Raw genomic sequence first — 17,012 nt, 5'->3', positions numbered from 1 at the left:
ACCGGTAATGGGTTTCCTTCATCTCAAATTGGAATTACAATTTCAGCTGCATTTTGCTGGAAAAATGAAAACACTGACTTTTTAGTTTTTACACAAAACCTGTGACCCGAAGGCACTCCATGGCATACTCATTATGAATTTCATTGTACAGCCTAGTAAGGTTTTTTTTTATTGCCAACCCTACATTAATGTAAATGTACAAGTTATGAGAGTTCATTATCAATACAAAACAATAATTATAGGCATACAGGATTTCCTCAAAACTATTCATTAAAAAAAGGCAATTGTGTACTATACAATTTTATAAAGTAGAATTTATGCATACAACTACATGTACTTGTACAGGTACATATAGTGATTGTGCTTTTTTGGTAATTGCACCGTGTTACCTTGGAAGTTAGGTCGCAATTACGTAGCCTATGGAAGCATATTTGCACTTAGAAATCTTCACTCTCAATGGATGAATTTATTCTTTAATGATTTATAACCACAGAGTGGCGGAACTAAGATCAGGTTTTATCGTCCTCCAGCCTTACATTTGTCGCTCTCCTGCATTCGTCAGAATACCTCAGCCGTATCATCCCATTCAATATTTGTTTCATTCAATTCTGCTCTTGTATTCTCCGTCCCATTGTAACCGTTCAACTCTTATCAAAGTGCACTCTAGCACCATACAATCTTTTATTCATTTCAACCCGATACTGTATATATCTGTTAGTGTTGCCAGATAATTTTTCATCATGTCTTGTGTGCATTGTGAATATTCACTTTGATGCCAATAAAGAGAGGAAAGCCAGGGAAAATAGATGTTCATGGAATATTTTGTATTTACAGTCTTTTACATTTGCCTTTATTATGGACAAATGAACATATCATCAATAAAGGGGAAAAGATGAGAAAGAAAGAAAGAAAGAAAGAGAGAGAGAGAGAGAGAGAGAGAGAGAAAGAGAGGAAATAGAAGATGAATTGATAAAGAGGGAGAGAGAGAAAGAGAGAGAGAAAGAGAGAGAGAGGAAGAGAGAGAGAGGATGGGAGGGGGGGGGGGGGCTTAGTCAGCTAAGAATGGTATGAAGAGAGTAAATCCATGCATTCCTGCAGAGCACACTTCTCAAAGAAGTCAGTGCACTGCCAAAGTTACTCTTGCATGATTCAATGTTTTATCCCAAATTCTATCAGGATTTTTTTTCTCCATCAGAGGCGAACAAAACACAGCAGCCACAGAAAAAAAAGGAAAGAAAAGAAAGAAAAAATTGAAAGAAATGGATGAAAGAAAAAAATGAGAATAAAAGAACGGGACAAAAGAATTGAATGGAGAGCGGAAGTTCAAAGTGGGCCGTTGTAGCAAATTTTTAACACATGACCGACTCCAAGCAAAGAAACCTTAGTAATATGCAGTCTGAATGCATGCATGCGAGGGGCCTTCTGATGAAAGGGAAAAAGAGCAAGAAATAGCGAATGAAAGAGAGAGAGCACGCCAGGGAAAAAATTATTGTAAGAGACTCGGTAACAAACAAGCCCATGGCGCTACGGCGACGCCAAGGCGTATCGGCCAGGCTGAATGGTTCGTTCTTTAACCATTGCTGCAAGCGCAGCTAAAGGTCAACACAATGTCTCCGAACTCAACAAAAATGCATGAATTTATTTTGTCACATCCATTTGAAGGAGAGGGAGAGAGAGAGAGAGAGAGAGAGAAGGGGAGAGCAGTGGGGGAGAGCAATGCCCTAGCAAGGATTGGAGTATTCCTTCCATTCTCTTCTCTCCTTTCTTCTTTTATACGCTCTCTTCTCTTTTTCCTCGATCCCACTCCCCCATTGCATGAGGTATGTCATAAAGAACTTTGAGCCAACTGCCAAGGCACTTCTTTGGGTCCATATAAACATCACCTGAGCCCATTCATCATTTCGGAGTTGGACAGGAAAAGAATAACAGCATTTGCACACTGATGTCATGCTTAAGATGTCATAAACATGACAACCTTCGCCTCTGAGTGCGCTTCTTGTGTCCAATTACACTTTGGATTGGACTGAAAGAAGGAACAGGTTTGAGATGCCTATTTATAAGCCAAAAGAGGAGAAAAGTAACTTAGAAAGTATCGTGCACCAGAAAGTTTACAATTATTTCTGCCTTCCACTCAGCTCGCAAATGTTGCAAACAATACAAATTCCTTTATGAACGAGAAGCATAAAAACACAACAAGGCATCCATGGAGATTTTTCAACACAAACCAGGGATAAAAAGTGATACATTCTTTTGAATTGAAAGCAAACTTGGGAAGAGAAAAATTGAAACAAGAAGCCATATACAATGCATGAGCAACAAAAAACATGTGATTAATCCCAAGTCATGTGATATCTCCTTCATTGCATCAGCATAAGCCAAGATAGGATTATAAAAGATTTATCGCCAACTTTGTCATTAGCGGGGATACATTATTAGCTCTGGGTCTCCTGGAGCCTGCCAGGCTGGCATTGATAAGTGCTCTTATCACTGACCTACTTAACCATGTTGACTGATCCAAGACTACAATGTACACAGTAAACATTCATGTCAGAGACAAATACCAAGCTCAAATTGTCGCTACAAGCAAAGAAATTCCTCCAATGCAGATTGCGTGGAATTCTATCGGAGAGGTAGAATATAAGAATTATCCATCAACTTTTGAATATGACACATTTTACTGTTCTTGTAGGCCTACATTACAACAAAAATAAGCACTTAGTATATGAAATTGGATTAATTCAAAGTACAAACTACATGTAGTTAGGATCATGAATAATTTGCAAGTCGAAACCGACTGTCGCCGACATGGGCACAGAAGCTATCGTCACGAACTAAGGCCTTATCACGAACCACTTTAAAAGAAGCCCTTATATACATGTACCTAATTACCTATAAATATGTAAAAGAACATACATTATACATGTAGGCCTGCTGACAAAACCACTATGCAGACACAAATTTCAAATGTTACAGCTGGTACATGCACATGCACATTATGGAAGTAAATCCAAAGAGTTGTACACTTGTACTGAAATGAAGGTATACAACTTGTACATTACATGTACACTACATGGTACACCCAGTCATATACTCAAGCATAAACATACAGCCTAGGCCTAGGCTACACCCAAATTGGAAAACTGCAGCCAACCTCCGCTGCTCAGCCGCTTGCTAAACCATCCATCTTTTCACAACCCTCCTCCAATTTCCAAATACTCCCTCTGCAAATCCCTATGAGTTCTGTATCAATTTCAACGAATCCTGCCAGTTTATTATTCTCCATTATGGGCCTGCCATTTCTCAAGCCATTGGCTGCATTTTTTTTCTCCCCTGTTCTGTACATGTACAACTGCAATACATGTGTGTATGCATTATATAGCCCACTCTGTGGAGGGGAGTAAGAGGTTGGTGAGCTTGGGAGAACGGTGAAAGAGAGAGAGGGAATGATACAGGAATAAGAGAAGAGAAGAGGGAAAGAAAGAGAGAGAGAAAGAAAGAGAGGATGAAAGGGAGAAGAAGAAAGGGAGAGGAAGAAAGGGAGAGGAAGAAAGGGAGAGAGAGACCGAGAGACACAGAGAGAGAAAGAGAAGGGAATAGGACTGCAGTCAGATGAAGAGAAGCAAGTTGGAATGCCCCAGAGAGAATATCCATTTCTGATTCTAGCTTGAGTTACCCTGCCACCCTAATACCCAGGGTATACTGGAGTATGTGGGCTGGGGTCAACTGGGGTCAAAGGGCATAATTGATGACCCCAGATTTTTCTGAGATTGCAAAGGAGTGACCTTCCTTGATACTGAGGCATGCTTTCCATCTCATTATGGTTTTGGCCTCCGAATGGGAAGCAGGGTTTAGCAAAACACAAAATACATATAATTTGGAAGCTATAAAAGAGTAAGACCCTGAATTATAAATTGCCAGAAGTGTGAAATGCTTTTCACACTTCACTTTGAAGAGCGAAGATGTAAACTTATACATGTACATGTACTTTCCAAAACTAGTTGGCAATGTGTGTCATAACAATTCAAAAGTTCATGTTAGAAATTTTGAAAAAGACTCATTAATAATGGTTGGTTTAACTTAATATCTCTTCAATGTTTGGTCAATTAAATCTGAATCATGATTGAATCTTGCCAATCAAAATGAACAAGCAGTATTTCTCCTTTCCCTTGCCCATCTAACTACATTCTTCATCCAGCAATCCCCTTTATATCATTCCTACAGAATTCTAATACCAACTCCAGAACTTATTTCTTATGCCGTTCTTCTCAATCACAAAGAGATCTAGTTTCAAGCTCTCTAAAGAGGCTTCGTCTATTTGCCCTCTGAAGGCTCTGAGAGTTGGTTTTTCTGCTTCTTTTCCTCTCTGGTTCACCAGCTCATTCTCTCCCCTCGCCCCGACTCCATAGGCTCCACACAAACTGTGTGTTTGATGGACAAACACAGGGTTATGCAAGCAGAGGATTAGACTGAAACCTATTCTGACCCATGGGTTACCTTCTAATGGCTTCTTGGGATCAAGAGAGGGGTGAAAGGAGGGGGGGGGGGGTGTTTGGGCAGACTATGCATACACTGTAGCGCACAGTTTACTTTGTGTTCAGTCTGGACTCTTTACTTTTAGTGACAACATGAAAATGTGAATTGAAAAGGATGAGGGTTGCATTTCTCCTGATTGCAATAGAACCTGCATGAGTGAATGTGTACATATAAGCCTACACACAATCTTGAGACTTGAACACAATCTTGTCTATATTATGTAACCCATGCTAATGACAAGCGCAAGGTATACAGAACTTTACAAGCGTTCATGATCAAGATAGTGGCAAAATATGCAAGTCATACACTGGTCAAAAACCTCTTTAAAAACTAAGGAAGAGATCTAGGAACCCAATGCAAAATACGAAACAAATGTCAAAAATCAAGAAACTATCGTAAGTAAAGCATGCTTGCAAGAACAGCCTGTGAATGATTGGAGGAGAAAGAGATTCGGTAAGGGAAGGAAACATTCAATTTGACTGCTTCCCAGCTAGACCTATTGGCGTGTTAATTGTAGGCAAACCACAGCCAGCCTGCTAACCCAGCCTATTAGGGAGGTAGACACTCAGTCTCTTGGTGAGGGCCTCTTTAAAGATTCATCTTTCCCTTGTTGCGAAAAGAGAGATTTCATTTCTTTATCATGTCCACATACAAATATTTTGCACAAGTTGGTAAAGCACAAAATGTGATTAACCTACACTAGGAAACTGTCAACATTGAATTTCAGTAATTACACTGACAAAATATTTAAGATGCAAAGCCCTGCATGATTCAGATTTTTACAGACAAAAAAAATGTAGTCTATTTTTTATAATGAAGTTGTTTAATCAAGACCTCACAATCATTAGACAGTCTACATACAGCCTTACGGGTACCCTTATTTTATTTTGATGAGGGAAGGGGCAGGGGGAGGGGGACATAAGGGGGAGGTTTTATATGAATGAGAGGCTGTCACCAGATAATTCACAGGGCAATCCCTTCTCCTACTCCAGAACCTGTGTTTATCCAACCTCTACTGTATGCTGTAGCATCCTTGTAAAAAGACATTAGCTATGTTCACTAGACAAATAGATGTTAAATGCGTACGCACATACCTAATCTTCCACAAACATTACACATGTTACACTGCTTCCATCTTGTGCATGTAGCCATGTACACGTACAAGCAGTCTACAAAGCTATATGAAAACGGAGGGGAGGGGTAGATATTTCTTATTAGGCTAAATTTGGCTGGGAAAATAAAATCAACAACGGGGAGCCTTGAAGACTGGTCTAATTCAAAGCACGCTCTTGCAAGTGGAGAGCTCGTTTTGAAGGCATGGCATGCAGCATGCAACGATTTCAATTTGGGCGAGCTCAGCTCGGTGGGAACTTGGAAGGGAGGCAGGGTCGGGAGATGTCATGGAAAGGGGCGCCAAGTGAAGCGGAGGAGAGGAACAAGGTTAGAAATATAACCTGTCATTTCTTAAAGATAACACAAAGTGAATATGCATAATTGCTTATCAATCAAAAGAGATAGATCAACAGGCATACAATCTTCTTCACATCAGTGGCACCTTGGCAGTGTATTACCTGCAAGTATTAGTAATAACTTTCTTAGAAACTGGAGAATGAGAAATATGGATCTTGCCAACACCATATCATGGTGATTGATGGAAAGTGACCATGAAAGCCAAGGACGATAGAAATACTGGATATCGAAATTAAATTTACTGCACTTAAAAGTATGTCCATGGGAAAAGTTCATCTCTATAATTCTAAATATTTATTCCATCCCGTTACAAGACGAGGGATCACACAGAGATGGCTAGCATGTACTTGACTGCTGGGTCAAATACTTGGAATACTGCTTGCTCTGTACTACCACTAACATCATGAAATAAACCCTTGTCATATTCGATGATGCCAAGTCGACCTGAAGGTGGTCCCCCAGAAGTGCGGATGTATTTACTCCAGGAAAGGTACAGGTATTCTCAGGAAAAGAAGATGATCAACGAAACAGTAGTGCATTCTCAGGGTTCTCCGATAGGTATGAGGGACACCCATCTGATGACATAATCATTATATCACCCAAGCCAAGGGGCTGCAAGGGCATACATGTACATGCGCAAACATGAAAAAACATTGACCCCTTCGGAATGACAAAAGTTTGGTGCAAACTTGTGAGATTGTCATTAGACCTACATGTGGGTAACAAACAAACATACATACATTATCTCCCGCTGAAGGTTAATAACAAAATTAGGGGTATTTTCTGTAAAGGTTGTTGTTTCACAGACGGCATACTGAAAAATAGGAGTATTTTGTAACATTTAAATATAGATCATCATCCTGTTTATGTCAGCATTTAAACTTGAAAGATTAATCAATTCAAATATGTTTTGCAAAGAGAAGATTCTGAAGATCGCACGACATGATCATCTCTACTCTAGCCAGAGTCTACATGAAAGTTGAAACTTCTTTTTTTTTGGCCTAGATATACATTGCCAGGACAGGAAGTAAGATTAATGCAATAGTTAAAAATGGGATGATTCAGGCTCATATAGCATTAACCGCCATTTTGATACCGTACTTGCCCCAGACTAGTCATTGCGAAACCTACATGTAAGTGTCATTGCAAAACCCGAGTCTCCTTGTATATAAACTGCAGGATGGTAAACATATGAAGTATCTTTCCAAATGTTCCCATTGATTATCATGCTAGAATATGCTGACAGTGGAAAATGTACCACCAACAAATTTCTAGAAATCTTGAGTGCACAAGTATATTTTTGTAATTGATGTTGAAGATTTGTTCAGCTAAGAATGTGACAAGCTGGTCTCATACACACTCATATTGCCTACTGCCTCTTACGATTGGCAGAATTCATCTTGTCATTCTCTCTATAGATGTTCATGTACAACCAATACAGGCACTATACACTGAGATTTATGTAGCGTGCAGAAACGTAATATCACAGCTTATACATTTGTATGCTTGCGTTCATACCGTCAATAACAGCAATGAGATGCTCTTTGCAAACCAATCCAGAGCACTGGAGATCAATATGGATACATTAACATGTGTTTCTGTGATTACACACTCTCTTTCCGAAATTAAAAATAACTCCACACTGCAAAACAACTTGGGAACCACCCACTGAAAGCCCCGTACAAACAAGGCCTTCAACACCTTCCAAAACACCCTGCTTTCTCTCTCCCCCTTTTCATTTTTGTCATTAGCAGTATTATTAATCAATATGCTCAATTAGAGACAAATAATATCATAATTGCCAGTACATTGGTGTATAATGCAATGAACACAATATACACGTACACAGCTTCATGAAGCAAGTGCTTGTATTTTTAAAGTGTGAACCACAAGTTCAGTTGTGGGCCATTTTTCCTCTCTTGTTCTCAGTCAGTTCTTTTTGATGACAAAAAAACACACAAATCAAACAATTATCACGGTCCAGAGTTCAAGTACGGGACAAGTGCATATAACAGCTACTGGAAGCACTGTCCCTAGTTTGAAGGAGAAAAAAAAAGCATGAGAAATCAAATTGAGGCTGCCCAGAGTACCGTAAGAATTCTATGAAATTGGAATGAGTAAAGAGGTTATAATTTCAACTTTGAACAAATTTAAGTCAAATAATGTCACAGTAATAGCAAACATTACTTTTGGCCTCAAAATAAATGGTTCCAAATTCTATGCTCGTGTAATTTTCAGCGCATGCCAGCAGTATAAAGACATACTGGCATACAAAAAAAGCTGGCACAAACTTTCATTCAACTTCTCCAGTTTTATTTTTCAGAAGGGCAGAAACTACAGCTAGCCGTTGCCTCATTAATCAAAGCCTACATCTACAAAGATGAAGGGTGGAAGGGGTAAAAATGGGGAAAATAAATTTGTAAAGAGAGCCAAATCTTGGGTTATGTATTTTATGCCCCTTGATACTGTCAGGCAGCCCTATCCCGCTGTACAGGGCCTTCAGCACAAGTATGTCTTGAGTTTGGGCATATCCCTTCTGTAAATATTTGTCGATCTGAGTTGGGCCTTCAGAGTGCAGGGAGTATTAAGAGTTAGCATGTCAAGTATAAGTCCGGATGTATAATGCCACACTCTAGAGTTGCTGTACAGATAGATGGGGGGGGGGGGGGGTGTTTCTGCTAGATCGTAACAGCGATTACATGTAGCTGACCAGCATGTTGGGCTATAGGCCTCAGGTACATGTGCATATGTTCACAGATACCATGAACCATTGTATCTACATTGTACTGATGTGTAAACAGCACGTACAAGTTGTACATATATATGTAGGCCTACCATATTTTCCTTTCATGTTAAAATGCCAGGGAAACGGCTTTCCTATAAAATATTGGTTTAGCTTCAGTTAATGGTTTACTGAGAGTAAAAGAATAAAAGTTTGAGCAGATCACTCTGAACAATGATAAATTTTGTGATTGTTTTACAAGTCAACCATTATTGAAAATGATGGCTTAAATCCCCGAGCAGAAGCACCAACATTATGTAAAACTCATCAAAGCTATAATTACCCACATCTCTCGCAAAACTGATCCACGAGCATGCTTTACCACTTACTTCTTCTTGCAATTTTACGCATACTCAAAATTGACATTTTTGGGTGAATGGAAAAACCTTGTGCATGGAAATTTAAAAGGCCACAAACACAAAATATCAGGCAAAATACATGCAGACCTGGCCAGATCTGTACAAAAGCAGCTTCTGTAAGTAAGCCCACTTCCTTCTAGAGTACAATCTACACCAATTTTTTAATGTCATCATCTTGTTAGACTTTTGTTAGACTTACATGTTTGATGTAGTTTTGTCAAGCTGATGAATAACTGAATTATATTCTTCATATTTCTTGATGCACTGTGTACAAATAGATGTAGGAGGACTTCATTAATAAACATACACTTATTACGCTAGCCGTAGCACTGGCACAATATGACCTGGGCAACGTATTGATCTCGGTACACTGTAATGAGAAACGACATTGCAACTACAAGATCGGCTTCAGAGAGCTTACAACGAAGATGCCTTCACTTTCCCTCGGCAAATTCATCAGAAATCAATCTCCACCATCTTCTGCTCTCTCTCTCTCTCTCCTTCTCTCTCTCTCTCTCTCTCTCTCTCTGTCCTCGCCAGTCGCCAGGTCATAAACATTGCATACTACGCCAGCTCTACTACCTCCGTTTTTCCTCCCTGCATCTATAGTAGATGAATTGAAGTGAACGAGCTTCACCCAACTGAGCGTGCATTTGCATGTTAGGCATAATCTAATCAGCATTCGGGGGAAACCAGGACAACACCAAGACGTAGTACATCGCATGGTACTTTCTCTCCGAATATGATTATCATTTTACTGCATTTCAGTGAGGGGTATCTTTTACCTTGAATCCAACAACTGTAGTCTCGCAAGCCCTAACAGAGAAAAACAGTAAATGCAATTCTTGCAAATGAAAATCTGAAGTTCATTTTGTTCAAGCATCTACATGTACAAAATGTAGGTCTTTTGAGTTTTTACCCATCTTTCTATAATCTATCCTTGTCATTATCCCTTCTTCCCTTCCCTCTCTCTCTCTCTTGCCATTTCCCCCTCCACGATGCGAGTCTCATCTGTTGTCCACTAGACCCTGCTGGACGCCAGCTCTCCTCAATCAATGCATTATCCTCCGCATAATAACAGCCTCATTAGTTTGGGCACCAGGGGAGTTTTGACTTCCAAAAGAGGGCTAGCCTCCGTGACATCAAAAGAGGCTCCACAGCGGAGCACAGTCAGATCAGGCCATTATGGAAAAAAGATGCGCCATTGTCGAAGCTCAATGAGCCACACACTGCCTCCTTTTCAATGCTATTGCAGAAACTCACAATGTATTGTAAGCTGGGGGAAATATATAAAGGGAGAAAAGAAAGATCCGAAATGCACAGCTACTCCAGAAAGTTGGCCCTAATTCCTGGCCAATCTTTAGTCTTCTGGAACCTATTCTTTGCCTTTCTTCAAAGTTGAGGATCAGAAGAAAAGAAGGGTGTACTATTCACCATTGAGGCCATGAATGTAATGACTCCTCAAATACCAAAATGGAGACAGAATTCATGTTGTTGGGTAAAGAGCGCCTTTATATGCACCCCACCCCCATTCAAACGCCCATTATCCACTTGCCTATTCAAGCCTAAATCCCCCAGTAATAAAGGGGTCGCCTTTGTATGTTTTACTTTTATGTTGCAGATAAGCTGTTCATTTTGGGATAGAGGTAGAGAGAGGGTCATTTATCATGAGTGTCCTTGCAGGAATGTAGTGTACCAGGTTGTGGATAGTAAACAATTCAAGTAAGAGAGGACAAGCAAGGTTCCCCCAAACTGCATCCTTTCACATTACAAAATGTAAACCTTGCTACATATAATTCAAGAGCATGATATGAAAACAAACCATTTCCATTCAGACTGCTCCAAATCTGTTCAAGAAAATGCATGAAAACTGTCTTACTGATATCTACTCTGAACATGTTACTGACATTGCTACAGTATGTTTATTGTGCTGTACTTCCTTTTTTTCTCCAAATCAATATTTATAACTAGGACAGGTTTATCGATTACATTTACATCCCTGGGGAAATTACAATTATTTTGCTTTCCAAGCTGGTAACAGTAACTCAACTCTATCCTTCATTATTCTTTCAGAAATTCATTGAATGTAGTGATTTTAACATTAAAATAATTGTGTACATGTAAAATTTGGAAATCAAGTGAAAAGATCTAAAATATCATAGCGATGAGTTATGTTCAGGCTCATAGTACTGTTGCTATTTCGAAAGGTAACAAATACACAATCAAAATAGCTCTCTCTACAAGACATCTCCAACCTTATCAGCAGAAAAAACAGTGGCATGGCCACCTTTAACAGCACAATACACATTCAAAACCTGATACATTATGCATGCCACAACCTTTACAGACTGCCTTGCCTACATGGACGGTGGTTCATTCGTTCGTTTAAACATGCGCGTGAGCTGAGCTAGCTCAGTGACCTCTTTGCATGTGCCACACACTGGTGAGGTTCAGTGTGGAGGCATTGTGGAGGCATGGTGCAGGTGTGAGGGCAATATAACCAGTAATCAAATCCCGGGGCTCTATGAATGGGATGAGCGGAGGCGCCAATGTTATCCCTTCAATCCAATCATGAACATACGTTGTCACTGAGCATGTGTCATCGTGCAAACCAAACCACACACATTTATAATGTACGGCAGCAAAGTCGTAGGCAAGCTCAAATGCGATTTGGGAGGCGTGACTGGGGAAGCTAAGGAGGTGACAACTTGTTACTTTTCAATCATGATTCTAGCCAAAAGAATAGATGAGCGGGTTTTTAATGAGTTTTGTTAAGATCTTTTCATTCCAGGGCAGCTTAATGTTCTGATATGTTTTAGGAGCTTAAGCAGATATTCCTTTGGGGAAAATACTTCCACTTTAACAACATTTTGTGTAGATCCACTCATTTTCAACTGAGCTATAAGAAATTGCATGGTAAAAAGAAACAATCATGGACTAAAAATCAAACAAACAAATAACATTCAAAGGTAAAATATTTGTTTATCTGTATGTTGTCATACCAAACAAAAGATTTCTCTACAATTCATCAGTTCTAATGTTTATATGGCAAAACCTTCAATGCAACTATTTGTAAGAAAAATATGTACATGTATACCTAGATAGGAGTCACAGGACCATGGTTTAGTGCAGGCTTTAAGGAGTATTAGTACGACTATGTTTAAAAGAAGCCATATCATGATACAACATCTTTGTTAGCACGAGCAAAGGGGGAAAAAAAATCATCAGTTTACTCAAATACTATCAAGCACATATGTGTCAATGTAACAATCAGAGCTAAATCAAACAATGAGGCATTGAGAAGACCACAACCAACAATGGCAGCCCAAATACCAGATTCTGTTTTGTTACTCTAGGAGGCTCTATTCATTCCTTTCAGAGGCAGAAAGATCACAAAGAATGAGGGAGATAGAGCAACAGAGAGCCAGGGACACAGAACGCTTTAGAATGGGGAGTTGGTATGCTGTTTTGGCCTATAGGGGCTGCCATGATAACTACAACGACCCTCACTGGGCCATACATAACTGGACTACAAACAGTGAAAACCTGGCAGAATGATATGCCATGCAGATGGATTACATCAATAATAATGAGGGTACTTGCTATAAATATGATACCATATACAGTTATACACCTGTAGTTTTAAATTCTTCATATCTCTTTCAAGCTTTCTGACTGATGAAATTCCATGCCATAAATTCACAAGTACATCAAGTGGTATCTTCTCAAACTAACAACAAGGAGTACACAATTGCTAATCAGCTAGTAGAATCCCATAATAACATCAACATCCAAAAGCTAGATTAAACTTACATTAAAAAAGATCTTAATTGATGTTGAAAATGGAAAGGATGACCCTACTTTGCATCTGCAACAGTGATTCTTCATTTGGTGCGGCAATCCAAATTTCAGATTTTACTCATCATATGACAGGATTTTTTTTTTAAAGGAATGGGCTTGTAATGCTGGTTTCCAATTTTCTTTTTAAAAAAGGTGCAAATTTTATCTCTAATTATTTGATATGATATACCACTCATCAGACACAATCAAATTTAGGCCAAATCTTCGATCATTATACAGGGTTCTTAATCATGATCCGAGAATGAGATACCTGAAAATCCAGACCAATGGATGAAAAATTGGACTTATTAAAAAAGGGAGGGATGACTACATACCTGATGAGTTGGCATAAGGCTGTCTCCGTTCAGTAGGTGTGTTGCCCGTCTCTGTGCTCTGCCCAAATTCAACGGGCGATGTGACTGGGGCATCTTCTTCAGTTTCTATCGTAAAAAAGTAAGTTTCAAACAAAATATACAAAATTAACAACTAGGTAGGGACCAGGTCACTCTTTTTCCTTGGAGAGGCATTTAGTTTTTCAAACATTTCATTACAGAGCATCAATAATACCTGTATGTAAATGTTTTATTAGCTGTGCATGATATACAAAGGTCTCTGTAAAGGTTGAGAACAGCATATCAACTGAACAGAATTTTTAAAAAAGTGTCCTGAAATGTAGGCCTTATTTTTCAAGATGTCAGCAGGAAAAGCACAAATTTCACAACATTGAAGAACCAAAGTAGGAAAAGTGTACATCTTCAGTAAAATACACAACAACTGGGGGATTCAAAGACTGTCCTGGTACTTTGAATATGGTTCGTTGCATTTGAAACAATTTTGAGAAACCCTGAAGATAAATGTGTAGACTACACAGGCAGGCCTACAACTTTGTCACACAATTCAGAAAGATATGAATTGATACAGTCAAGAACATGAGCATTTTTCAAGTAAACTCATGAATTTTTTATTTGTTTAAATCTCATTTGGCAAAAGCAAAAAACATCATGTATTGCAATAAAGTAATAAACCAGTTATGGCCAAAATCATAGAACCTGAAAAATGTGTAACTTGTTGATCTGGGACCATGTTCTCTCTTCTTCTTCTTTAATAGTTAAAACCTACAATGAACACTTTTCATCTCCTAATGAAAGTATACGGTACTGGAAATGAATGTATGAGCATTTTTCCCCCAACAAAATTAAGTCTAATTTCAAACTGAAAGGATAGAATATGCCAGTTTACTTCAATACTCGATCTGATACTCAAAAAGAGCCCCTCCCTTTCTCTCTCTCTCTCTGTGTAAGATGTTCATTTGCAATGAAATATAGCTCTGATCTAAAATGGTAAACCATGGAGAGTAATGGATACTTAATGGCATGCACATTAAAAATATATGACAGCAAATAAGTGATGCATATATTTTGACAAACATCAGAGCTATCAAATTTTAGGAGGATTTGTTATTTTCATATTTTTGATGTTGGTAATGTACATGTACAAGTAGATGTTTGATGTAGACTTGACAAAAAGTTGGAATATCTTCATGTTTAGTGTAAATATAAATACAATGGCAATCTAAGAGCAAGACTGAATGTTTATGTAAAACCTGAAGGCATCCAATCTGAAATCAAAGTCTTTTAGATGAACAGAAGATTGGACAACCAGTTAACTAATTACATCATTTCCCTACATTTTATACTACTTTATAAACAATTCTCTCATAGTCATACCAAATATCATATTTTTCCAAGACTAATTTGACTAATAAATAGAAGTTTAGACGAGATGTATTGCTTTAAAAAACAAATGTATCTATTTTAGCATCACATGTATCATATCCGAATTGTTTGGATTTGCCACTTGGCCTTGGGACAGCAAAAAAAAAAATTAGGTTTCACCCATTCATACCTTGCGTTTTGGACCTCTCGAACGCAATTCTGCTATAGGGTGGTGGTGGAGACTCTGTAAATATGTGAAAGAAAAACAAAGCACAAGTTGAGAATAAGAAATAAAAAAAAAATCGTCATTGAATGAGTAGCACCGCCATCCTAGCAAGCGCGACTGAATAGATGCAGTGTAAGTGCGTTAATTGAGGCGAAAGGCCCGGGTTGATAAATACATAAATACAGCGGCGCCATCACGCTAAATTGGATGCGAGATTCAATAGAGGCCAGCCAGTTGCGCAGGCAGCATTCAGGAGTACAGGCGCCGTGCCATGGCCGCCTGCATGCATTGCATGGTCAATGCCCACTGCGTGCATGGAGGCTAAATTAATTCGTCGGGCCTTGTTGAGATACATAACAATGCATGAGAATGAGATGTATTGATGATATCGTGTTTATTTACAATTGATTTACATTATTTGAGATCTTTTACCTGGTCTGCATAGACGGCTGATATGGTAGGGATTGCAGCACACTGTTCCTGAGGATTCCTCGTCGCCTTGTTGGCTAATTTCGCAGCAAAATTTGAGCCGTTTGAGTTCGCTTCCATGCTTGAGTTCTGGCCAACGAAATAGCTGGCAACATAAAACATGAGGAGCAACGGTCCTGCGTCCAAGTTCCCCTTTCGAGATGGGGACACAGTTTGTATGAGTCCCTCCACGACTCTCCAATGCCTCGAGCAAAAGCTCGAGTTGTTTTTCCTTGAGGCGTTTTAGGAAGCTGTTGGCGGCTGCTTTGAGGTCGGTCTCGGCCTCACTCTCCCGGTCGGCCGAAGACCCACTATCGTTACCGTGTGTACAGCCCACACGGCTCCGCAAAAGTCGCCGCACGAGCGCAGACCGCCTGGACCTGAACATGCGACATGCGCTGCATGCACACGATGCATAGCCCACAGACTCGGATGAGAATAAGCATTCCAGCGCCGGAGAAACGGCGGTTTTCCTCCTTAGGTCGCTCGTTGTGGCACTGGCCAAAACGGCAAAAGAATACACAACAGCTCCTTTGGCTATAGCAGTGACAGCATACAAGGCCGATCAAGCAGGCAGCGAAGCCCGTCACCGCACCACTCCAGCATGTGTATAAAATCCAGCATCAAACGTTGAAAAAACGATGAAAATCCACACAATTCGTCGACGATTAATCAAAACTCAGACAAAATACGGCAGTGCATACGAAGACAGCTCACAAAATTTCTCTAGTGTAATCCACTGAATACAGTTTACGGTTCTCCAGATGCCTATACTTATTATTCCGTAACTAGTCCGGTAGAGAATACACAGTATACACCAGCCCGTCCCGTCGCAATAGAGCTTACTGTGCAGTATAACGAAGCTGCGCGAGATTTCGATCACAGGCTCACGATTCGCAAAGATGCTCGCTGTATACGCGAAAAACATACGAAATTTACTACTCTCTCTGACCACACGATTACTTCTACGCTGATTGGTTGACTTGGGTCATGTGGATGTCTAGACATTTTGGCGCGGCTCGAGTCTGAAATGATTGTTGAGCAAATAACTCGGCGCTTTGCCAGCGATGGGACTTCCTCCCTCTGCGTCGTACAAGGCACACGCCTAATTACTGGGAATAAATTTTCCTCTGAGCAGTTCATTTGGTTAAAGAAATCAATACTGAGGCAACTGTTCTCTTGATATAAAACATTACTTAGTATATCGAGGGTAGAAATGCTTCATGACTCCTGTTTTAGGATTTAGGACGTGTTAGTTTGTTCGTTTATTTCAACGTAGCACATTATGCGATAGAGGGGGAGCCGCGGTTCCGGTGTCGCTTATCTTCTCTCTCGTGATTGGCGAAGATAGATCATCGTCGGAAACCCAACCTACGCTTTATAACTATCAAATTACCCGTAAATGACTCTGAGCCGCTTTATGCAAGGCGACATCCAGGCAGCGGGCATAGTGCGATTCGTAATGGTCCAGTAGGCCGCTACTCGGGCGCCTGCCTCGCTGGGCTGTTCCGCTAGCACGAGGGGAAAAAGCTAGTAAACAATGTGACTCGTACAAGCAATGCACATGAAATGCGAAAAATGGCCCAGAAAATATCGCTTGCTTTGAATTGCAAGCGCCT

At 39.8% G+C, this 17,012-nt stretch overlaps 1 protein-coding gene across 1 annotated transcript in view; it reads right to left on the bottom strand.

Moving 5' to 3' along the window:
* The window catches only part of LOC115924511 (mothers against decapentaplegic homolog 6-like), a 35,021-nt gene extending 18,285 nt beyond the window's left edge, over nt 1–16,736 (bottom strand). Inside the window, exons 1-3 of the mRNA XM_030986834.1 lie at nt 15,358–16,736; nt 14,890–14,943; nt 13,320–13,424 (exon numbers count right to left, since the gene is read on the bottom strand). Coding sequence (XP_030842694.1) covers nt 13,320–13,424; nt 14,890–14,943; nt 15,358–15,781 — 583 coding nt within the window. The 5' untranslated portion in view covers nt 15,782–16,736. The remainder of the gene's footprint in view (nt 1–13,319; nt 13,425–14,889; nt 14,944–15,357) is intronic.
* Between the last annotated feature and the right edge of the window lie 276 nt (nt 16,737–17,012).

The sequence above is a fragment of the Strongylocentrotus purpuratus genome, unplaced genomic scaffold (assembly GCF_000002235.5).
Source record: "Strongylocentrotus purpuratus isolate Spur 01 unplaced genomic scaffold, Spur_5.0 spur5_contig_838, whole genome shotgun sequence".
In the NCBI taxonomy this organism is placed as follows: Eukaryota; Metazoa; Echinodermata; class Echinoidea; order Camarodonta; family Strongylocentrotidae; genus Strongylocentrotus; species Strongylocentrotus purpuratus.
The sequence above is the reverse complement of the archived record's forward strand: the minus strand, read 5'-3'. Positions and strand labels throughout refer to the sequence as shown.